Genomic DNA, 25,145 nt, shown 5'->3' on the forward strand with positions numbered 1-25,145 from the left:
AACCTCTCCTCGTTTAAATTGTGGGTGTTGAGTATTTTGTTGTAGTGATAGGAAAGTGGCTATGACATACTGGTACTGAGAGCAGGGATGCTGCTGTGACCATACCTGGCAATGTGGTTCAGAAGCCTTTGGAGCTGGTTTGCAGGAAGAGTTTGGAAAAGTTTGGAAATGCAGGTTGGAGAAACCTTAGAATACTGTAAGCAGAGAGCTTGGTGGAAGATTCTGATTGAAGCTCAGAAGACCAGATGCTAATAGGAATATGAACAGTCAGAGCCAGGCTCAGGAGGTTTCAACTGGGAATGAGAACTCCATTGGCAGCTGGACTATATGTGTTACACTCTGGGAGAAAATGTGTCTACATTTTGTCCATGGCCTGAGACTTTGTGAAAGACTGAGATTAAGGGCAGTGGACTAATTAAATTGGTGGAAGAAATTTAAAGTATCCTGATATGCCTTGTATCTAGATGTTTCCCCAAAGCCTACTGTGCTCATAGATGGGGTTTCTTGGAGGTGGCTGGATCTAGGGTGTATGATACTGGGATTAAGTGTGTGTGATAACTAAATGGTTTAGCATAGTTCTGGGTCTGGATAGTGGAAGCCCCACCCTGGATGTGGATGGCACCAATAAATAGGCTTATACCTGAATGGAATATAAAGAGAGAGGGGTGGGAAGCAGGCTGCTGTTTTGCTTGTCATGCTAGTCTGTTTCTCCTCTGTGATGCTCCCCTGCCATGCCACCCTGCCTTGGAGCCAGGTGACTATGGACTGAAACCTCTACAGACTGTGTGCTGAAATAAACCTTTCCTCCGTTAATTTGTGGGTGTTGGGTATATTTGTCTCAGCAATGAGAAAAATAACTAATACATAGCCCAATGTATAGGCTGGGCATGGGTACTGCTGGCTGCTTTTATCCAGATCTAAGTGAAAATTATGAGCAAAAAGCAGATATGAAAAGTGTGTAGATTCATCAGAAAGAAAGCACATGCAAATTTGGGCCCATGGAGAGCATGATTGCTGAAAAGAGTAGCACTAAAAAGAAGCCAAATACAAAAAATAAAAAGCCAAGTGCTCAAAACTGTAAAGCTTTTCTTTGAGAAGAGAGTCTATGGGTCCCCTGATTGAGAAGGGCTCCTAAGAAATTGGTTCCCTGGGATTTATTTCATAGGGCTCAGCCACCCAGGCACTCAGAGGCCATTGCAGCCATGATCCTAGGGGGCCTGGCTACTGCTGGAGCCTGTGCCAGACCTTGGTGTCATCCATGTGGTGCTGATTTTATGGGCATGCAGAATGCAAGAGTTGACTTCCACCCAAATTTAAAGGAAGGCCTGGGAGGCCAGACAGTGAACCCCTGAGAGGCAGTTTGTGAAGTTGTGAGAATGAAGTGAAAACTGCAGTAGATACCTCAGAATGTCAGAGATGCCAGGGACACGGATCATCAGCAGGAAGTGAGTGAATCCAGCCCGAGGGCTGCAACCAGCAGCGCCACAGGGTGGAGCCACCCAAGTCCTTTGGAGCACACATCTCCCCACAACCTGCCCTAGGGCTGGACACAGAACTATAGGATTTTATGTTTGCCTGCTGGATTTCAGTCTTGCTGTGGTTTAATAGTTCTCCCTTTGGGAATAGGAATGTTTACCTGTGCCATTGTATGTTGGAAGTGTTTAACTTTCTTTTTTTATTTTTACAGGTTCTTATAGCTAAGAGTTTGCCTTGAGTCTCAGAGGAGACTTTGGACTTGGACTTTTCAGCAATGGTGGAACTGTTGGGACTTTACAATTCTTAGAGATAACTAAATGCATTCTGCATAATGAGATGGAGATGAGGTTTTGGGGGCCAAGGGTGGAATGTTATGGTTTGGATCTAAAACACCCCCCAAAAGTTTCATGTATTTAGAGTGTGATTTGATCATGGGGGTGCCATATGCACCTGAAGATTCATCCATGATGAGTTTGCAGCTGAGTGTGCTATTAGGAGGTGGTCACTGGGGCTGTGTTCTCATCCCTGCCACTCCCTTCTCTCTCTCTCTGCTTCCTGGCTGTGGTGGGTTGAGCACCCTCTCTTCTGTGAGGCCCCTCTGCCATCCTGTTTCTGCCTGGAGCTGGCTGACCATGGACTGAGACTGTGAGCCAAAACAAATCTCTCCTCCTCTACACTGGGGGTGCCAGGTATTTGTCCCAGCCATGGGAAAGCGGCTAAGACAATATTGTTTCTTTTCTCTTTCTGTGGTGCTGGGCTGGAACCCCAGCCACATCCTGGCTCTCCACTTGGCATTGCTCAAGCTGGGGCTTGTGTGGGTGTCAGTGCTGTGGGAAATGAGGAAGCGGAAAGAGGAGAGTGGTTTTCCTGAAGGATGCAGCGTGTAAAACTACCCAGAAGCCAACAGCAGCTACTCTGTGAATCGGTGCTGGGAGTGAGTAGCATATGTGAGGGGAAATCAGGACAGGTGTCCCAGAGGGAGGCCATAAATCTTTATGAAGTTTGCCATGGAATTGTTACATGACCCAGAAATGTCACTCCTAGGTGTTACCTGCAAGAATTACAAGCAGGGATTCAAACAGGAAAGTACCCATGCAGCAACAAATGGAAGTAACCCAGTGTTCCACCACTGGGTTGAATCACCAAGGGATTCATCCACCAGGGATGAACAAAACATGTTCTCTCCATATGGTGGAACAGTATTTAGCCATCAAAGGAAGTTCTGATGTGTGTTACCATACAACATGGAGGAGCCTCAGAAACCTTAGCTGAGTCAAAAGAAGCCAGACGTAAACAGCCACAGTGGATGACTCATTGTATGCAACGCTGAGAAGAGGTGAAGCTAAGGGACAGAAAGCGCATGGTCGCTATGAGGGGCTGGTTGAAGGCAGGGATGGGCTTTCCTTTTAGGGCGGTGAGAATGCTTTCGAACCAGGAAAGAGGTAGTTGTGCAGTACTGTAAATGTACTAGCTGGAGCCCCCGCTGTGGCCTGGGCTTGTCGCTGAGTGGGCACTGGGCACGAGGTCACGGAGGTGCAGAGAGCAGATGGCTTGGTTTCTCAAGATCACATAAAGTCCAAGGCCCGCTTTTTGTTTGGGTGCAGGGGGTGCTGGCCAGGGCCTCGCACACTCAGCCAAGTGCTCTGCTGTCTCAAGTCCTGGGGAGCGACGTGTGGGAAGGGGGAGCAGCCCTGACTGATGTCCTGGGGAAGGACCTGTCCTCAGTGGGAAACCCAGACCCTTCCCGGCTTTTGTTTCCATCTGCAGGGTGGAAATGACGCTTCCCCTCCCCAGGGCAGCTGGAGGGTCCAGAAGTGAGGAGACAACAGTGGGCTCTGTACAGCATAGGATTCAGTAAGTAGCAGCTTTTTTTTTTTTTTTTTTTGGTACTGGGGATCGAACTTGGGTCCTTGCACTTGTGCAGCAGGAGGGGAAACCACTGAGCTAAATCCCCAGCCCTCCCCCAGTTTTTAATGCAACCTTTCAACAATACATCCCATCTTCAGGGCTGCAATGTGCACTGCACAACCCTAGCATGTGGTGTTCATAGTGTGGCCCGCGAAGGCCCTCAGGCCTGGGCAGTACACAGCCTCAACGTCTGTACACGGTGACCTGACTTATTACTTTAAGAAGCTGAAGGACTCTCATTCCCACAGCAATTTTTAAAGCTTTCACTAGAGATGTGCCTGCTCTCACAACACCCATTAGTCAGATCAGACTGTGATCTCACTAGTTGTCGGTAAGAGACAAGAGGGAGTGTGCCGGCTGGGCCTTCCTTGCACTCATGTTGGGGCTGTGAAGAACGAAGTCATCGGGGCCCATGTAGTCCCTGTCACAGGCAGGTTTAGAGCTCTGAGTTCATCAAGAAGTCCTACTAGATGTCATATTTCTGGGGTCAACCGTAGTGGCACATACCTGTAATCTCAGTACTCAGGAGGCTGAGGCAGGAGGAAGGCAAGTGTGAACCCAGCCTGGGAAGCTTAGTAAGACGAAGTAAAAAAACAAAATGGTTGGGATGCAGCTCAGTGGCAGAGCAGCTGCCTACTGTGTGCAAGACTGGGCTTCAAACTTAGCACCAATTAAAACAAAATAAAACACCACTGTTTACTACTTCTGCAAAACCATAGGTAGAATTAGGCTGGATAATAACTTATTCATGTGTGTGTACCTTGAAATGTTAAATGGTTCATCAGGTGTGTTTCTACGCAGTATAACAGTTTTTGCAGTTCCCGAAGGATGGACAAGTGTTACGCCCCGTCTGGGTCGCAGATACTGGATTTGGGTGACGCTGCTTGAGTACTTCTCCAGAGACCTGAGTGGGGTCTGATGACAGCAGAGTGTCAGCCCAGAATGCTGTGATAGCTGCCCAGTTGGCAGTTATAGCTCCTGGATTCTGTGCACGCACAGGAGTGTACATGCACACGCACACACACATGCACACACCCTCTCACACTTTTTTTCCCCGGTACCAGGGATCGAACTCAGGACCTTGCACTTGCCAGGCAGGTGCGGTGCCACTGAGCTACATCCCCGGCCCCACTCTCACACTTTTTAATGTGTAAACTAGTGGAAAGTTTTCAGAATGAAATACTTGCCACTGGACACTGAATGTACAAAAATAAACAGCAAAATAAACCTGAGTCTGACCACCAGGTTAATAGCTGAGGTCTTTATTTCCAATTGTATGTACAGTAAATGCACTGCTGACAACCAGCAGCAACCAGACAGAACAAAAGTTTAATTCTCTCTCAACAATTAGCAGCTTAAGATCTATCAACTATAGTGTTAACGTTCACGCATTCACAAGTGTCATTTCTTTACTCTCAATTCGTGCATGTGAGTTTTTATTCTTACATACTTGGATAAAACACACAGTCTAGTACTCAGTCCCTGTGGAGGGGTGCCCTAGCATACACAACACACAGAAACGTTAACTGCCAGAGCCACATTCGAAATCCCAGGTTTCACTGAGCGTGGTGGTGTGGGAACTATGCTTTTGTCTGTGCCCGTTTGTCAATTCTAATGTTGGTTTTGGTTCTAGGTGTGTATTTCCCAAAGCTGAAGGGCAGGCAGCTCCCTGTGAGGACCCATGTAGAGCCCCGCATTCTTCTGGCTGCACCACAGTGGAGCATGGGTTCAGACACAGAACCACAGGCCGTCAGGACCACACCGTGGTTCGCTCCCCACTAGGCACAGCCAGCAAGGAAGGCTTGATTCTCATGCTCCTCTTGGTGTCAACCTCACACTGCCGGGGCAGGGGAGAGATCTACTCTGAGACGTGGAAGGTTTTGCCTCCATCTGGATGGTGAGGAACCAATTGAGTAGGAAGCCTTCCTTGCTGGTGGAGTGCACTGAGCGATCCTGTCACCACGCAGCGCAACTGCAGCCTGCCCAGCCAGCTGGCCCAACATGGCCAGCCTTGCTCAAATGGCTCGGCACTGCACAGACGCACAGTCAGGGAATGTGTCATTTCAAAGGGGCGTACATCGTCTTTTTTAAGAGAAGCATGAAGTGAGGAGAAGTTCCACTCAGAGCAGATATGGGACCATAGTGTGAGGTTATCAAAGGGGTCTGAACAGGTAGGAGAATTCAAGAACAGCCATGATGCAGAGAAACTCAAAGGCAACTGGGCTGGGCAGGCATGGAAACAGACACAGGGTTTTAGAGAGCAGCAAACACAGACCACAGTTGGGCCTCATGAATGATCAGGGCACAGCAGAGCGAGAAAGCCACTATGTGCTTGACTTGCACCGACATCCTTCCCAAGACAGCCTGAGGAAGAAAGGGAATCAGCCTGGCCTGTCAGGCGCAATTCTCGGAGGCTTTCTAGAGGTGAAACATTCCTTCGAGAGAAACTCCTTCAGCAGTGGGAACCACATCACCCTGATATAACAGCGACTCCTGTGCAGTGCCTGTGAGTTCAGGAGCTCTGGGAAGCAGAAGCCTCAAAGGTGCTGCATTGGGAAAACCATGACTGGAGTTACAGCATCTTTCCGACTCTACTCTGAGCAATTAAGCTAAAGCAGAAACTGCTAGACAGGGTCAGGGTGTCCTCTGGCACTCGTGCTAGTCACTGCAATATCTACAGGTAAAGTTAACATGTTAACAGGCGTGGGAACAATTTGGTTTTGGCATAAACATCTTTTGAAAAAGAGAAATCATACCCCTTTGGTCCCTGCTCTGGGTGCTGTGAGGTGATGGGTGAGGACTGGGGTACCTGAGTTAAGCGTCAATGTAGTTATGCGGACGACAGAGGCGGCCAAGAAGGCCAGCGTGCCACAGCACAAGGCGGCTGGAGCTGACATGTCAGCTGTCCTTTAGACCAGGGCTGACCTGGTCCCAGAGCCGTCTCGGCATGAGGAACAGGCAAAGCGCTCTTGGCTTCTCTCTGCAGGCAGAGTACGTGCTCCTGCATGTCACATGGCTGCACACAACAAGGCTGCGAGAGAACAGCATTTGTGACCCAAGACTGTGGATAATAGGAAAGACCAATCAGGGTCTCTAGATTAAGTTCAAAAAGTTCAAGTTCCACCAAGACGATAGAGCTGGCTACAGGGCGGGGAAGAAAGCTCAGCTCATTTCCTAAACTGCCTATAAAAAGTCCACTGAGCAGGGCTCGGTTAGTAAGTTTGTCTTTGATGAGGAGGAGCTGGCAACACTTCACACTCACAATCGGGTCCTTCTAACCTGACGTTTCCTTTTCTGTTCTTCAGGAGAATCCCCTTCAGTTGATCCTCTTAGGCAAACAGAATAAAGCTTTGTGATTAAGGGTGCTGGGGCCAGAATGCAGACAGAAGACTCCATGTCACTTTGGTTTCAGTAACTCGGGGTGTTAAACAATAAATTAAGGGCATACTAGGAATTACTTAGGACTCTCCTAACAGTCTCGATTTCTCCAAAAGATACTCCCAGCCCAAGGTCACTGGAGGAACATTTACCTGGGCAGCACAGTCCCAGTCCTACCACACTGGCCTGTGGAAAGAGCCCCCTCCCCCTGAACATCCCCTGCCTCCCAAAGAAGCCACGCCCAGGAAGTGGCGGTGTGGGGGCAGCGGACCCCAGAAAGCAGCAGCGGCCAGACAAGGAAGCACAAGCTGCATCCCGAGCCAGGGGCGGCAGAGGGCAGTGTGGACAGCAAGGCTCTCCCTGAACTGTTCCAGACAGGAGGGGCAGCACACTTACATACCCACACGTCTTCATTTAAAAACAGCACTTCTTTATTTCAAAGGCAAAATAAAAGACCCTCCCAACCCCGTCCAAAAAAACCCAATAATAATAATAATAACAATAATAAAAATCCTATTAGAAACCATAAGGAAGCACTGAGAGTTTGAGTATTACATTCTTCAAGTATGCAGTTCGGGTTTTTTTGTTTTTAAGTTGGTAACTATACACATATAAAAAAAAAACCCTTAAAATTGTGGCCAAGGGATTTTGCTTAAAATGAAGGATTTGGAGGGCTGCTTCACAATGCTGCAGGACTGCGTAGGGCCCCTCTGGACACAACACTGTCACTCCTGGCAGGGTCAGTGCCCGTGTTCACCAGGGAGTGGGTGTCCAGGGCTCACACCAGTGGCCAACTGGGGTGAGAAGCTAGGGAACGCGTGTGTCCTTCCACCCTGGATCCAAGCATTCAGGCCTGGAATGTGGTCGGATTTCACAGTAGTCAGGCCAGGCTCGGAGTGGACCCAGGCAGGGAGGGTGTCATTAACTGCTGTCCTACCCAGCTCCGTGTCTGTTCAGGGGTCTGAGTGTAGTCCTTCAAGCCACGATTCTGAATGCCCTTCAGTGTGCCCTGACTGTGGGTTCATGTTAAAGGACTGTTTAAGATTTGCATCCCAAGGAAATCATGCTACATAAAAATGATCCAAGATTTTTGCCCAAAAAAACTTCTTGGATAAAATCTAAAAAATACTATTGCAATTGTGTCTCTTGAAGAAAAAACATTATTCTAAATGTAAACAGATTCACTCAATTCTTCTGCTGCTGCAGGGACTCCCGAGCAGGCTGGCTGCTGTCTTGCTCTCCGCATGCACTGCAGCAGGAGCACTGTGTCAGGCAGCATCATCTAGGGGGCGAGAAGAACCGCTCCATGTAGCTGAAGAGGGCGTCCCAGTGCTTCCAGAGAAAGGCAACAAAAACCACGAGGAATAAAGTGCTGAACGTCCTGTTGCGTGTCTTCATGAGCGGGACCACGCAGTTTGCTACTGTGGACACAAAGACTAGGAGCACTGCCATGACGGCCAGGAGGATGTTGATGAGCTTGCCCAGCAGGTTGCGTGCGGTGGCGCTCTCCAGCCCCTCCAGCTGCACCACCTGCTGCTGCTGCTGCTGCAGCTCCATCTTAGAGATGCGGGTCTGGCATGCCTCCAAGGCCTCCTACAGGATGAGATGGGACAGGATAGGATGGGAGGTTAGGCCTGCTGCCCAGCACACACCCAGCCAGGACTCCCCAAGGTGGGCACCACCTGCTCCCACACCCTGGGCACTCCCAGGAAGCTGGCCACCCTCATTTATTCTATCTAGCACATTTTAATAAGATTTCAGCTATTTGATTTGTTTCCCTTAAAAATTATTAATCTAAGTTACCCAGGATACTCAGAGTTGTTTAACATAAACATACATTTTTATTTGGAAACACACCCTGGCAAGTGCCCATCCTTGCAGCTAGGGACACAGACAGGTTAGGGATTGACACTGTGGAACGGTGTTCTGCAGGAAGCCACCCACAACTTACTTTTCACTGTACAGTGGGTCTCTGAGCCCGATCCAGGGCAACACCCAGCACACTGCAGTCTGGGTATGTCCCAGTGTTTCAGTCAGTTCCTTCTTGGGGACTTTAGGTTGTTTCCAACTTCTTTAACCTATTACTGCGGCTATAGGCATCTTCTGAACATGCCCCTCTGCATACTCTGCCTTGTGTTTTCTAAGTCTGACAGTGCCTGACATCAGTGGGAAGGAACTGACCTCCCCAATGAGGAAATACTTCCCTTCAGTGGCTCTCACACATAAGACCAAGCATCACGATGGATCTGTTCCCCTCACAGCCAAGACCTTCACCGAGTTTACCCAGGGACCAGAACCTGTGTCCCTAGCTGAGTTTGGCAGTACGTGGCCCTGGGTTTCAATGGCCATGCTTTCCCCAGGGTGATGTGCAGGTAATGTGAGCCAATGTGAAGTGCAAAAAGGTGTCCTCAAGCTACTGGTGGTGGCTGTACTGAGCTTTGAGGCTGCTGCCCTTCTCTTGGACTAGCTTCTTTCAAGGGGCCTTTGTAGGAAACCACTGAGACCTGTCCCCTCAGATGGACCTCTTGGTAGAAACAAAACTAAACTTTCTATTTCTCCATGGGATAAGACAGGCTGTTTATCCAAAACATTACTGCCTCATGGCGATGGGGCCTTCAGAGACGGAGATTTGGTGGCAGGTGGGACAGAAGCCCCATCTCCCATATAAGGGCAGAGGTGAGACGACTTCAGGTCAGAGCAGCTCTGGAAACAGGAACCAGTGGATGGAACTCTGGTTTTCTGAGATTCAGACACATCTCCCAGCCAGGTGAACCTCTCTAGAGCTGCACAGACATCTGAAAAACGTGTCTCAGTCATCGGGAAGGCAGGCATATCACAGCTAGCACAAGGTTTTCTAGAGACTACTCCTTCCTGACTTTCCCCTTGTTGTCCTTTCCTTTTCTAATCCTCTAGCATTTGCTTTTATAAAACCTTACTCTTTACACTTACCTGGATATCTCGGGCCCGTTCATAGGACTGATAGGCAATTTTCTCTTCCATGCTGGCTAACTCCTGCTTCAAGTTCAAGATTTCATTCTGGTGGAGTTCTGTTAGGTCATTTAGTTGTTCTTCTAATCGTTCACATCTACAAAGGGAGAGGTCACAATTTGATCCACTCTGTATTTTTTCTAGTGCAATTTGTATTCAACCTGCAAGTCTATTCTGTAAAGGAGGACTAGAAGAACCCTGGGTGACAGAGCATGCTTGTCACAAAGCCAGTCACACAGCAGCACGGCCTCTCCAGTCTTCCCAGTTTGCAGCATTTGCAGTGACATCTGGAGCTCCACTTAGCTTTCTGCTACCCAGATCCTGAGGCAGTCCTGTCTTGGCGCTGAGGCGCACAGGATAGGCACAAGCTGGGGAATGCAAACCTCACACAGGTGGAAACTGACCTCCTGCACTCCCCAGTGGCCCCTCCAACCCTGGCTGGTCACTCACCAAGTGTCTGTGCCCCAGATACCATGATCATGATCACCCCCCCCACACACACACGCAGAGAGAGAGAGAGAGAAAGAGAGAGAGGAAGGAGATGTAGAAAACAGGACAACTCCAGGTACAGGAAAGTCCAACAGGAAGATCAACGCCTGGACATGGTGCTCCTGGGATGGGCAAGGAAGGTGATTTTCCTGCTTGACCCTCAGCAACAATGGCTGGGACTCCAGTGGCAGCAATAGAGGCTAGGAGGATGGAGGAACACAAAGGCGTGGAAGAAGGAGAATTGTACACAGAAGGGAAGCTGTGTAAGCTCTCAAGATGGGGCCAGCCAGCATGTTTGAGGACAGGATAGAGGCCCAACTGGCTGTGGCCAAGTGCAGACAGGAAGACAGGGTGGGGGGGGACCACACAGGTTTCCCAGGAGCAGGGAGCTCCACTCGTTTTGTATGTCTGGCACTGAGCCCACACCCAGGAAGTCTGACTCTGTGTGAGCTGGAACTTGGACTGGGTGTCTGAGACCCAGTGGTCTGAACAGTTTTGCAGGACAAGATCAGAGAGGGTGGGAAAGTCACAAAGGAAGCAGAGTGAAGCCCTCCTAAGGGAGGTAGACTGGAGCCAGGACGGGCCACAGTGGGCCCATGCAGGGCTCGAGGGGACGGGAGTGCAGATCAGAGCTGGCCAAGTGAACTGTCTGGTGGCGGAACTCAGGCCAGCCTGACAGGTGGTGTGTGGAGTTCTAAGGACCGAAGTTTAGCAGGCAGCAGCAAGCTAAAGACAGGGGACACAAGGAAGGTAAGGCGAGGGGAGAGGAAACTACGTCCTGCTGCAGGGGCCCGAAACAAGAGCTTTTGAGTTGGTCAGGGTGGCTGGCAAGGCTCCCCTCCCCTGGGTGACTGTCACTGCCACGGCAGCACAGCACGTGGCTCTGAGCGTGCCCCACAAGCTCAACACAACACAGAGGCATGACACATGTACACGGTTAGCACTAGCCTGTCCTTTCCTCTTGTTTTCGATCACACCTATAGTATACAAACTGTTAAGTAATACAAAGAATTTCTTTCTTTAAGGTAATTTTTGTATTACAGCGTTAATGCTCTATCCTAAACTCCCCCCCCCTTTTTTGTGGTAATGGGGGATGAACTCAGGGGCTTCATTCTGAGCTGCATTCCCAGCTCCCCCCTTTTTTTGAGACTAGAGTGCTGTGACTAGAGGCTCACAGTGCCCAGCTAACTCCACTCTATGAAACGAGGATTTAAAAACCTAAAAAGTCAGCAGGTATGGTAGTACACTCTGGCAGGCTGAGTCAGGAGGGTTTCAAGTTTGAGCAGAGCCTGCTCAGAGACTTGGTGAGACTGCCTTAATATAAACATTTTAAAAAAAGGTTGGGAGTGTAGCTCAGTGTCAAGACCCTGGCTTTGGTCCCTAGCACAGGGTATGTTATTGAATCCTATTCGATTCTCTGCTATCCTTGGTGGGAACCTGAGTCCCTTGACCTTCACACGCTTTCTCTTGCTTCCTGCCACCTTCCCTGGTGCCCAGGACAATGCTCCCTGTACCTCTGCCTTCTTGTGCCCACTACCCAGATGCCATCTCTCGATCTCATCTCCACCAGGTGCCAGGAGACTGCACTATCACACTGTACTTCTGCAAGTGCCCCACTTTAGCGCCATGTGCTGTAGTGTTTGGCAGTATCTGAGCACCTTGCACCAAAAAGTAAACAAAAGCAAAAAGCAAAGCAACACAGCTGTGGCTCTTGGGATTTAAGGGACAGCTGTCTGGCAGCAAGTAGCTCTCTTCAGCTGAGGGGCAGGGGCTGGGGGCAGGCAGGGGATTACACAGACACAGGTGGCCTTGCTGGTGTGTGTCCCATGGGCCACCACACCACCTGCTGGGCCTGCAACCTGTCCAATCTCTCAGGCCTTTCAAATGCTGCAGATCTCACTTGATGTTCCACCTGGCTCACTTCTGCAGCCCCAGGAGGGCAGAGGTGTAAACTTCATCTCACATGGAGGAACTAAAACTTGGGAAAGTTCCACAGTGACCTGGCCCAGATCAAACAATTCACTTCCATGGCCACCAAGGGAACGGGGTAGCACTACACTGGCTGATGGAAGAAGCCGGATGCCTGATGACAGGAGGGAGAGGGTGAGACAAAAAGGTTAGGGACCACAGGACAGGAAAATAACACCCATGTAGGTGATACCGCACACTGTTGGTGGGAAGGGGGGTGGGGGCTGCTCTGGAAACAGTCTGGCAGCTCAAGGGTAAAGCCAGAGTTACACATGGCCAGCGGTTCTGAAGGGAAATGAAAACCCACTTCCACATGAAAATGTGCACATGAGTGTTTGTAACAGCATTATTTGTAAGAGACAAAAAGTGGAAACCACTCAGGTGTGTAAGTTCACCATGTAACAGTAAATCATTTTGGTTGTTCACAATGAAGTACCAAAGTTTTATACCTGAATCTGCTTGTCACTTGCTACTTAGCAAGTTTCTGTTTATTCTTTTCCCCTTTCACTGATGGACACTGACAGAAAGATCAGAATATAAAACACAAATGTAAATACAATTTGCACTGGGTGCAGCAGGGCATGCCTGTAATCTCAGCACTCTGGGAAGCTGAAGCAGGCAAGAAGCTTGAGTTCAGCCTGGCAATTTAGCAAGACCTCGTCTCAAAATAAAAAATAAAAAAGGGCTGAGGATATAGCTCAATGCAAAGGCTCAGGGTTCAATCCTAGTACTGGAAAAACTAACCAATTTTGCTTTTCAACTAGATGTACAAGGTGTGATCAAAATATATAGAGAATGTATTACAGCAAAAGATATATTTTGATTAACCCCCTTTCCTTCAAACATACATCCCAGTGTCCTTGCCACTTTCTGTAATCCTCTGTCCTAAGTATCTTCAGCTGCACTGTAGTGGCTTCCCTGGTGTTCTGAATCCATTTGAAATGGTTCTCTTTCACGGCCATTTTTACTTTGGGGAAGAGCCAGAAGCCGCATGGTGCCAGATCTGGTGAATAAGGCGGATGCGGACACAGCTTTTACGAGCCTGCCTTTTCACTGGTGCCTGGCAGCAGCCTTCACTGTATTTTTGATCACATACTGTACAGACACTCATGAAAGAGGACTTCCAGAACTGCTGCAGAAAGTGTCAAGAACAGGGGGATGGGCAAGGGGGATTTATGGCAAGAACTGTGAAATAAGTGTGTTTAAAGCAAGGGATTAATGGAAATGTGTCTTTTGCTATAGTACATTTTAAAAAATGCCAATACTGATCACACATTTTGATTATCCCTTGTATGTACATGAAACTCCAGGGCCCTAGGCAAATGTACAAACAGGCAAGGATGGTTTCTTCACCCCTACTCCAACATGGTCTTCCTAGTGCAGGGGTTCCTCTCCTCCTCTTCTCACCATAGCTAACACACAGAAGATGTCTGTCAACCTAGCCAGGACAGTGCCCATGACTACAGCTGCAGCAGCTATTAGCTCTGGCTGAGCCTTGGTGTTTATCTGTCTGGTTCCTGTGTCCATACCCAAGATGATGACAACAGAAGAGAGAACAGAAAGCAGCTTATCTTTTTTGGGTGGCAACAGGGACTGAACTCAGGGTCATTTCACTGAACTACATGCCCAGGCCTTTTCATATATATATATTTTTTTTGGTACAGAGATCGAACTCGGGACCTTGTGCTTTCGAGACAGGTGCTGGAACCACTGAGCTAAATCCCTGGCCCCATATTTCTTAATAGAGTCACTAAATTCCTCAGGGTAGGATTGAACTTGTGATCCTCCTGCCTCAGTCGCTAGGAGTGCTGCGATTGCAGGCAGCTTATCTTTACTTTACACACACACAAGGCCAGAGAGCTAAAGCCCTGCTGCAGACTGAGTTCCAGGTGATAACCACAGGCACACAGTCAGCCAAGACTTAACCAGGGAGGGATCCATTCCCCGGGAGCACGCAGGGAAATGTCAGCCAAATGTGTGTAATTTCTTTTCATAACATACTAATTCTTGAATTTTATGAAAAAAAATTCTACAAAAAGAAACAAAAAGAAACCAACAGGCTGGGTGTGGTGATGCACGCCTGTAATTCCCAGCATTGAGGCAGGATTGCCATGAGTTTGAGGTTAGCCTGGGCTACGAAATGAGATCCTGTCACAAACAAACAAACAAACCAACAAACTCTCCCAAATCAGATAACAACCGTATAAAGGTATATGTATACACACACACACACACACACACAGTTTCTCATATAAGAGAAACCATGTGATACTTGAGCTTGTGTATCTAACCTATTTCACTTAACACTGTGTTCTCTAGTTCACATATGAATGCCTCAAGTTTATCTTTCTTTATGGCAGCATAATACTCCATTATGTGTAAGTAGCACATTTTCCTTATCCATTCACCTGGTAAGGGGAATATACACTGTTTCCAAGATCTAGTATCACAAATTGTGCTGCTATAAACATGGTTATGCATGTATCCCTGTAATATGATGATTTTTAACTCTTCTGGGAAGATACCTAGGAGGGGGATAGCTGGGTCAAATGGAATTTCTACTTCTAGGTTTTTGAGGAATCTCCACACTGATTTCTATAGTGGTTGTACTAGTTTTATATTCCCACCGACAATGTGGAAGAGCTCTTTTTCCCTCACATCCTTGCCAGCATTTGTTATTATTAAATTTTTGGATGACAGCCATTCTTTCGGGGGTAAGAAGATATTGCAGTGTAGTTTTAATATGCACTTCTCTGATGGCCAGCAATGATGAGCATTTTTTCATGTATTTATTGGCCATGTTTGTACTTCTTCTACAAAGTATTCATTTCCATTGCCCTTTTTTGATTGGGTCTTTTACTTTTTTGGGGGGGCAAGTTTTTTGGAGTTCTTTATGTATTTTTGATGTCAGTCCTCTGAGTAGCTGGCAAAAATATTTTTCCCATTCCGTAGGCTGTCTCTTCACTCTGTTGATGGTTTCCTTTGCTGTGCAGGAGCTTTTTAATTTGATATAATCCTATTTGTTGACTTTTAGTATTATTTCTTGTGCCACTGGGGCTCTGTCCTTGCCTATGCCTATGTCTTCAAGAGTTGTACCTATTTTATCTTCCAGCAGATTGTTTCTGTTTTAATATTTAGATCTTTGATCCATTTTGATTTCAATTTAGTACATGGTGAAAGATATGGGTGCAGACTCAATCTTCTGCATGTGGACAGCCAGTTTCCCCAGCACTGTTAACTAAAGAGGCTCTTTCCTCCAGTGTGTTTTTGGCTTCTTCGTCAAAGATCAAAGAGCTGTACAACATACTAATTTTAACAACTCTGAAGGGATAGGGAAGTATATGAAGCAGTGATCATGTAAAAGATATGCAAAGCAGGCTGTGAAACACCAGGGCCTATGAACCCAGAGATACGGACTAATGATGGATGTACATAAATCACAGGCCATTTGAAAAAGCACTTGGCACTTGTTCCAGGGTTGGTGAATCTTATTCTAAGGCAATAGTGACTGGCATAGTGGCACACACTTATAATCCAGCTACTTGAGAGGCTGAGGCAGGAAGATCACAAGTTCAAAACCAGCCTGGGCAACCTACCAGGACCCTGTCCCAAATAGAATTAAAAAGGGCTGGGGTGTAGAGTGGCAGAGCACTTGGCTAGCACGTGTAAGGGCCTGTTCCATACCCAGCAAAAGACAGATAGGAGGATTGGGGCAGCCAGTGGTGATGAGATACAGGGCATGAGCATGTCAAGGTCATGCAGGTCATTTGTAGTCTGGCTTTGGTCTGCCCATCTCATGTATAAAAGTCTTTCTGCCCTCACTCCTAGCCTGCACTCATCTGCATGCAGAGGTGCTTTCACTATGGTCTGTCTCCTGATGACAGCTTGGCCCAGGTTTGTATTCAAGGCTGGGCTCTGCAGCTCACTATCATGGGTGACCCCATTAACTTGTGAGGGAATCTCCTGTCTCCAGAGGTCCACTGTGAAGACTGAATGAGGCAGTGGAAGCTTCAATAGGAATGCCTGGCATAGTGAGTCACTGCTTCCTGGAGACCCTAACTGCACCCTCACATTTCCTACTGAGGTGGTTCAAGCAGCCTTCCTGGTGACTGCCACCAAGTCTCAAGTGCTCTATGGCTCCACTCTTCACTGATTCCTATTTTTTGTTTTTTGTTTTTGTTTTGGTACCAGGGATCGAACTCGGGTCCTTATGCTTTTGAGGCAAGCAGCAGAACCACTGAGCTAAATCCCCGGCCCACTTCTTTTTTTTTGTAGGTAGGGTCTCGCAGTGAAGCCCAGCCTGGCCTTAAACTCACAGCTCTCCTGCCTCAGCCTCCCGAATGTGGGCATTCTGGGTATGTACCATCATCACCGATCATGTGCCCGGTAGGGATTCCCACTTCTGACTGGGAAGCTTCATGTTTAAACACACAGTTTCTCCCTGTGACCATCACACGGTGGGCTTACTGGACACACACTGTTCCACTGAAGCCCCTCCTTATTCCATTGGGCAGGCAACATTGCCTACAGCCAGGTTCCTGCCTCTCTCTGGCTCGAGTGTGCCGTAGCACTCAACTCTGGCTCGAGTGTGCCGTAGCACTCAACTCTGGCCTCTGTACCCACAAAACTGTGTTATCTACCTTCTTCTTTCCAGGGATGTCATCTGTATATGTGAGGGAAGGTATCACAAGTCTTTTTTGGGAGATGGTGGTATTGCGAATTGAACCCCAGTTGTTTTACCACCGGGCTATGTTCCCAAATCTTTTAACAATTTTTCGACAAGGTCTTCATTAATTGCTCAGGCTGGCCTCACACTTACGGTGCTGCTGCTTCACTTGCCACAGCTGGGAAGACAGGTGTGTGTCACAACACCTGCCCTCAGTCAACCTTATCTCATCTCTGAAACTCCCCAAAACGAGCTGGGTAGAATCTGCTCCTCTTCTCCGTGCGCATGTAGAAAATCAAGTCCATGAGAAATTAACAGAATAATCTCTTCCAGCTGAGAGACTTCTCAAATGAGGAAATACAGCTAGTGTTTCCAGACATAACAATGCATTAGCAAGCAGTTAAAAAGCATAGTTGCATCTGGGTGAGTTGTATGAACTCCATTTCTCAGCACACGAAGTAAGCAGGTTAAGAGACTGCCTAAAGTAATATGCAAAGCTGCAGAACTCAAGGGGAAGCAAGACCCACTATAGGTCCAGGTGGTGTGGTCCCCATTCATTCATCAACTAGTAACTACCAGCCTTTGTTTCTCTCTTCAAGCCATAAGAATTACCTGGAAAATGAGGCCTTTCTGAGAGAACAGAAAAGTTGCAGCTGTTATTATTTTTTTGCTTTTCTGAGACAGGGTCTTGCTGTGTAGTTCACTATGTAGTTAAATTCACTATGTAGTGCAGGGGTGACCTTGAACCGGCAATCTTCCTGCCCCAGCCTCTTGAGTGCTGGGATTTCAGGTGCACACCATCATGCCTGGGTACCGCTGTTACTATGTAGCTGAAATCCTATGATACTAACACCAACAGCTGTCTGGGTTACCAGACTCACTGAGTGTTTCCAATCTGCAGGAAGCATTGGTGAGGAGCCTGAGCAAGCAGAAGACAAGTCAGGGTTTGGGCAAAGGCCCTGGTCGTCTTGGAATGCAGATCTTCTGGGCTGGCCTGTGTACCCTGAAGAACTTCACTGCCTGCCATTACAAAGACATTTTCCCTTCTCTATTCACCAGGCCTCAGCAGCTTGTTTCTCAGCTATCTTTACAACCACACAAGCCACAGGTGGAAAGCACAAACCTGATCACACTTGGCACTAGCATTTGTTCAGGGCTGCAGGCTCAGAAGGGCTTAGGTAATCCACATGTGAAACTCTGGTCTGAAAGCAGGCTGCCTGGCACACAGAGCTCAGTAGGAACATGTGTTTAGGTGGAGGAGAATGTGTAGGGGAGAAGTGTAGGGTTCCATCTAATTTACTTAATTATCACAAGCTTCAAAACATCAAAACAGTGTACCACTAATAACAGTAACAAGGATAACCACCCTCCTTCTATGCCTTTCTGTGCCTCCTTCCAAAGAAGGAGGCAGATTTACGAAGCTATTTCTACATGAATCCACATCTCATTCTTCCCTGGGAGGTGCTTCAATTTTAAAGAAATAGGGGAAAGAAAAAAAATAAGAGGTGTGGTAGTGAATGCCTACAATCCTAGTACTCTGGGAAGTTCAGCCTGAGTAATTTAGTGAGACCCTGTCTCAAAATTTAAAAAAGGGCTGGGGATGTAGTTCAGTGAAAAGGCCCTGGGACCAATCCCCGGTGCTGGAAAAAAGAAACAAACAAAAGTCAGATGTTGTGGCTGTAATTCCAGCACTCTGGGAGGCTGAGGCAGGAGAATGGCAAGTTGGGCTCAGCCTGGGTAACCTAGTGACTGAGACTGTTTTAAAAAATAAAACCAGGCTGGGGCTATAGCTCAGGGTGAAGGCCCTGGGTTCCATTCCCAATACAACACACATTCACATTCACACACCCTATGAGGCCCAGAAAGATGCCACAATTCCCTGTACTAAGGATGTGAACCACTTGATTCATGCCTCCTGGTTTTAGATTTGTTTACTGTTGTCTTAAAATTTTTTCTGCACTATTAATAAAACAAAATCTGAACAAAGGGAAGAGAATATTATACTCTAGCTCCCATCTACTCTCACCACCCATTACTAATATTAGACTCTCTTTTGCTTACTTCACTTGACAGTGTTCACTTCCTGTCTAAATTCTGAAATGGAGAAACCAGGTATTCTATTAAATATTAACACCAAGCCAGAGGGTTGAGGAAGAAGGGAAGGTAAATTGTGTACAGCCTTTCACTTGTGCGTATGTATGTATGTATGTATTTATGTGGTACTGGGGACTGAAAACAGGGCCTCCTTTTTTTTTTTTTTTTTTGGTACAGGGGATGGAACTCAGGACCTTGCACTTGCAAGGCAGGTGCAGTGCCACTGAGCTAAATCCCCGGCCCAAACAGGGCCTTCTTGATGAGCTCTTTTTACTTTGAGACAAGGTGTCACCAAGTCACTAAGTTGCCCAGACTGGACTTAAACTTGTGATCGATCCTCCTGCCTCAGCCTCCCAGCCCAGAGTGTTGGGATTTTAAGTGTCAGTCACCATGCCTGCTCCATATGTGTTTTTTTGGTACTGGGGATTGAACTCAGGACTTTTCGCTTGCCAGGCAGGCACTGGTGCTGCTGAGTGATATCCCCGGCCCTACATGTGAGCTTTTTTTGAGACAGGCTTTCCCTGTAGTTCAGGCTGGTCTTCAACTCACTATATAGCCCAGGCTGACCTGGAATTTGCAGTGATTCTCTTGCTTCAGCCTCCCGAGTGCTGAGATTACAGGCATGTGCCACCATGCCTGGCAACATGTTGAGTTTTTAAAGCCAAGAACTCCCCTTTAAGGAACTTCAGCCTCTTCACAGATGCCAACTGGAGTTCTCTAGATATGCAGGGTAGGGATGAGGCTAGGCTCTTGTACTGTGTATGATTTTGGCTGGCACACTGTAATCATATGTATGCAATTCTACCCAGAATACAAACCACAAAGGTGACTTGAGCATTAACTGTTAGCAGAAAGAAAGACTTAAAATTCCACATCTCCCCTCCCCCCAGCAGGTTACAGCATCCTCTCTACTGGCAAGAAAACATTTCCATTCACAAAGCAGTGAACATTTTCAGGCTCTGTCCCCAACAACCACTGATCTTGGTAAAGTTATTCAGTCACCTTCCTTAATGGAAGATAAGCCAAGGGCTCCTGATTGAATTCCTGCTGCATGAGCAGCCAGGCAAGGGCACATGCTGGGAATGCGCCCACCTGCAGCACTTTGTGGGCGTGGCTGCACAGCACTTCCCTTGCCAGGCAATAGGTCAGTGGCAGGTCACCTCACCAGTACAGGACAGGCTTGAGAAACCTGCAGGACGAGGCTTGGGCACAGCAAGAAGAACCAATCCTAGGGCTGACACAGGCAGCTACAGGAGCAGACGAGTGTGCCATGTCCCAACCATGTGTGTAGGCCTGCAGGGTCTCCGCCAGAGTGTGATGGAATGGGGACAGGACATGCGGTGGGATCTGGAATCGACTCCTGGCTGACCTAGGGAAAATGGCTTTTCCCTTGGCTTCTTATTACCTTGTTTGTGTTAAAGCCTGAAAACAGGAGAGGCAACACTGAACATACCTTTCACTGAAAAGTGAAAAACCTCAGGATCAGTGTTCTCAAGACCTTAAGGGTAGGCAGGTGCAGGATCCTGAAGACAAGAAGCAACAGAAAACCAAGGAATACAGGGAATAAATAAAACCTACACGGGACTCTGGGCGAGCCGGAGACCTAGGAGCGTCAGCTCTCTCCAGCATCCGGCACATCCCAGAGAGCGTGAAGACAGGGCACTTATCGAGCTTCTACTCCACAGTTTCTCTTTGTCTCCCTGGGGGCTGAGTCCAGAGCCCCACACGTGGAAGCATGCGTTCTACCACTGCACTGCACCCTGTCCTGAGCTTCTACTTCATTCAGTGCAGTGTTGTGTGGCAATGAAGACTGAACCTGCAGTGACTGCATTCACTGATGACTACGCTTCTGTGAAATGAACACCACTGCCTTGTTTTCACAGAGGGAGATGCTGAGGCTCACATGAGTTCCCTGATCTACCCAAGGCCACACAGCACAAGTAGTGCTGGAATAAAAAGCATATTCAAGCTTGTCCAGGCCCGATGAGTTAATGAGAGTTATACATAAACTGATTTTCGGTTTAGGGACTAAACGGGAAAGAGCTCACCTGTAAATCTCTATAAAGATTTTTTTCTTTGTAAGAGCATCTCCCGGCCAGGATTTTGCCTATTCTTCGAGAGTCCTGGATCCATTTTTAGTGGACAAGTCTTACACCCAGGATAAGAGAGCTGCCTCTGACCATATTTCTGACTTATGCTTTGTGACATGCAATCAAGTACGATGATGCCAGACACCACCTCCCTGGCCTAACTGGGTCACCAGCTGTGGCCTGCTCCCCACACATGTGCAGACCACTCACAATGGGGGTGTCCAACTGCACTGTGCTTGTGGGGGTCAGTGTGGGCTGCAGGATTCCTGGGGTTTGCAATACAAACACTCAGGTGCTGACTCCTGAAGGACAACAGTTCCCCCGACACAGAGGCTTTTGGGATGACATCGCTGTTCCTCAGAGCTGTGAGGGCTTCAGCTGCCTTCCCGGCACTGCTGCACACTGGCAGCAGTTGCAGACTTGCTGCAGGAGCAGCACAGTAGCCGCTCAGGCCCTCCACTGGTGTCTTCCAGGGTGCCTGGGTGCAGGGAGTATTCTAACTACACCCACGGAGAACAGGACTGGTCTTCAATTTTTATTAGCAAATTGCATGTGAAACGAGCTTCCAATGTGACCTGGTGAAAGTCACTTCACCTTTCTGGGCTTCAGTGTGGTTATCTATAAATGAGATGAGACTAGATACTCCAGGGTCCCTTCCTCTTTGAAGCACTGTGAAGCAAACTGCCACTAGCAACCTGTGGCAGCACTTGGGTGGGACAAAGACCCTTTCGAGGTCAGCACAGATCCATCACTAAACAACTTCTAATCCTGTCTCCTAGATCCCCTGACACAGCTCCCCCTAATCCAGAGCCCCATGCAGCTCAAAGACTGACCACCCAGTTTCTACCGGAGTGCTGAAGCAGGTCTAAACTGAGCTTTGCGTGCCAGCTGGGTGCTGAAGAAATGTGGCAGTGGCCATAGCACAGTGTGGGGTTCAGAGAGCCCATGGCCCAGACCTCAGCACATGTCCCACCACCTGAGCCAGCAGATGATTCTGGCCACAGCAGCTGAGGCATCTGGAGAGGGGCAGGGATCCTGGAGAAAGGGCTCTGCAGAGACAGTAGACGAAGTGGGACGTCTTCAAGGGAGTTTCACCCACTGCCTATATTGGGGGACTAGCTGGAAAGCCTTTCCAGAGATCGCACATTCACACAATTTTAGAAATACTTTAAGCACAGTGATTCAACTTTTAGTAAGCACATACTTGGACCTGGGAAAGGCCCAGACCCACTGCCAGGGCAGTTAGTCTCAGGAGTTACTCATCGTTTCAACCACCCCACTGGTCTTGGTATAAAAGGAACACTGGGTGGGGAGTCAGGAGAGTCGAGTATGAAGCTTCACTTACTACTTCCTGTTGAGTGACCTGCATGGGCCGCAGTGTACCCTCTGTAAAGTGGGGTGATCATGAGAATGAGCAAACAAACATGAAGGCTCTCATGGGATCTGTGAGTGCCACCGTGCTGGTGTCACACAACAAGCAGCGACCTGTGCATGGTCCCTTGGCAGCTCAGAGAGGAGGGAAATGAACGAAAGTGAGAGTTAAAAATGACGACTCCAGAGCAGTCACAATGCACTGACTGGCTCAGCACTCATCCCAGGCCTAAGTTTTTTTTTTTCGTACTGGGGATCGAACTCGGGTCCTTGCCCTTGAGCAGCAGGCAGCCAAACCACTGAGCTAAATCCCTGCCTCCCAGGCCTATGTCTTTCCTAGCCAAAAGGCAACACCTGAAAGAGGAGAAGGGGATGAGGGTGCTGGGGTGTGGCTTGGTGGCAGAGCACCTGCCCAGCATGCACGAGACCCCAGATTTAACCCCCAGCACAAAGAAAAGAAAGAAGGAAAAAGGAAAAAGAAAGAATTAGTACAGAGTGAGTACTGTAGGCAGCTCACTAATAGTGTAGAAGTGACATGGAAAGGAGAAAAAACAAACTACAAAAAAGGAGGAAAAAGAACTATAAAAAGCCTAGGCCCACTTTCTGACTATCTCAGAGAGTTCCTCTAGGATAGCACTCTACTGTTCTGACCTACTTCTATCGGGTCAGATCCAGCGTATACTGTTAAAAGGCAGCAGAGGTGGGCATGGTGGTGCATGCTTGTAATCCCAGCACTCAGGAGGCTGAGGCAGGAGGAACACCAAGAATTCGAGGCCGTCACATTGAGACCCTATTTCAAAAAACAAAGCAAACAAAAAAAAAGGCAGCAGAAAAATTCTCCAAAAATGCTTAAAATTTGGTCTTTTGGTGCTTAAAAGCCTTCAATTTGTGGGAAAAAAAGCTGGGTGTGTGGCCTGTAATTCCAGCACTCCAGTGGCTGAGGCAGAACTGCAAACTGGAGCCCTAGCTTGGGCAACTCAGTGGAACCCTGTCTAAAAAAAAAATGCTGGCGATGTAGCTCAGTGCAAAGGCCCTGGTTCAATCCCCAGTACTGCAAAAAAGAAAAAAAAAGTGGAAAAATTTCGCTTACATGAAACTGTTCAAAGATCAATAAAGTCAGACAAATGTACTTGCTGTGTAAAGACATATGGCATCTAACAGAGGGGAAATCTCTTAACTACTTTTTTTTTTGGGGGGGGTTGGTACCAGGGATTGAACTCAGGACCTTGCACTTGCGAGGGAGGTGATGGAACCACTGAGCTAAATCCCTGGCCCTCAACTACTTTTTTTACAAAAAATTCTTGATGCAAAAAATGAGTTTAAGAGTTAAGACTTTTCCACCATTTTCCTTGGAGGAAAGAAAGGCTTGCATTCTTGGTGATTTTGTTTCAAGGAAAAGCCATTTGAAGACTGAAACAGGGCAAGATGAGAGACTGCATAGTATGTCCTCCTCTTGCCCAAGAGTTTTACTTCTTGTTTAGAAAATTCAGAGGTGAGCAGTATATGGGAAAAGAAAGGAAAAGAAAAGAAAAGAAAATAATAAAATTCAGAGGTTTCAAAAAAAAAAATCTCCCTTTATCCCATGTATTAGTCATTATCCACAAGAGAGAGCTCCAAGGGCAATGGACAGAGAGCCTTGCTTGGACTGGCTCTGGCGATGCAGCGACAGGGAGGAGCTCAAGTCCCATCCTGTCTCTAGCTGGTCTGAAGTGAACCCAAAGGTCAGCCCTGGGAGATGTGTTTTTTCTCACTGTCTCACATTAGCCCATGTCTGTCTTGAAGATAACTTTTATATTAATTTTAAGCTCTGCAGGGAAGTTAAAAACTGGAATGTTTTGCTATTTACTCAAAATAAGTGAAAGAGGGCAGTTTAAAAAAAATTTTTTTTTGGAGACAGGGTCTTGCTATGTAGTTCAGGTTGGCCTTGAACTCACTATGTAGCCCAGGCTGGCCTCAAACTTTGGGGATCCTCCTGGTTCGGCCTCCTAAGTGCTGGGATTATAGGCATGCACCACCACACCCAGTAGGTTCTCTATTTTTTAATTTTTAAAGCAACTGACTGAGGTCCACCCACGTCTTCAAGTTGAGAGGGAAAAGGGAAATAATAGCTGCCCCTTGTTATCAATGGAGCACTACAGGGGCAGGCAGGCATTGTGTGTAAACTATTTCACCTACTGTCAAGTCCTGTGCAGGATCATTAGTGTACCTATGTTAGAGATGAGGAAACCAAGACTCTAGGGCAGTGGTTGTGAACCCATGGCACTCGTGCTACAGCCAGCTGTCTGTATTATTAAAAGCTCTAAAAGATTTCCCATCACTGCTCTACATGCTAAGAGACTTGCCTGGATTTCAAGGTTAGTAAGCAACATAACAGACACTTGAACCTGGGCATTAGGTCAATATGGTACAAAGGCCCACGTGTTTGAGTCCACTCACTGCTCTGGACATTGCCTTCTAAGTGTATTAGAAAGTAAATGAAACACTGAAAGAAAATGAGTACCCACAGTACCCTCCCTATCTGTCTCAGAACATTATTTGTTCTACACTCGGTTCTCTTTTCCCTTAAAGTCATAAGCTGGCATGGAAGGGGTAAGGACTGACTACTGATCGGCATTTTCGCCACCTGAAGAGCATGCACTGTTCTAACTCTCCTCAGAATTGTCTGATACAGGAGCAACAACTTATTTTGGGCCCTTTGGTTATGTCACAAAAGCAGA

The 25,145-nt window shown here is 47.6% G+C and overlaps 1 protein-coding gene across 7 annotated transcripts in view; it reads right to left on the reverse strand.

The window, feature by feature from the left end:
- Positions 1-4,630: 4,630 nt before the first annotated feature.
- Positions 4,631-25,145, reverse strand: part of Tmcc1 (transmembrane and coiled-coil domain family 1) — a 154,112-nt gene continuing 133,597 nt past the window's right edge. For all 7 annotated transcript variants that reach the window (XM_087196811.1, XM_087196810.1, XM_004870463.4 and 4 more), the window contains 2 exons: positions 9,712-9,847; positions 4,631-8,355 (listed from right to left, as the gene is read on the reverse strand). In XM_087196811.1, the coding sequence (XP_087052937.1) occupies positions 8,041-8,355; positions 9,712-9,847 (451 nt within the window). In that variant the 3' untranslated portion in view covers positions 4,631-8,040. The remainder of the gene's footprint in view (positions 8,356-9,711; positions 9,848-25,145) is intronic.

This window comes from Heterocephalus glaber, unplaced genomic scaffold (genome assembly GCF_053883595.1).
Source record: "Heterocephalus glaber isolate CG9 unplaced genomic scaffold, H.glaber_assembly_v1.0 deba00001614, whole genome shotgun sequence".
Lineage (NCBI taxonomy): Eukaryota > Metazoa > Chordata > Mammalia > Rodentia > Bathyergidae > Heterocephalus > Heterocephalus glaber.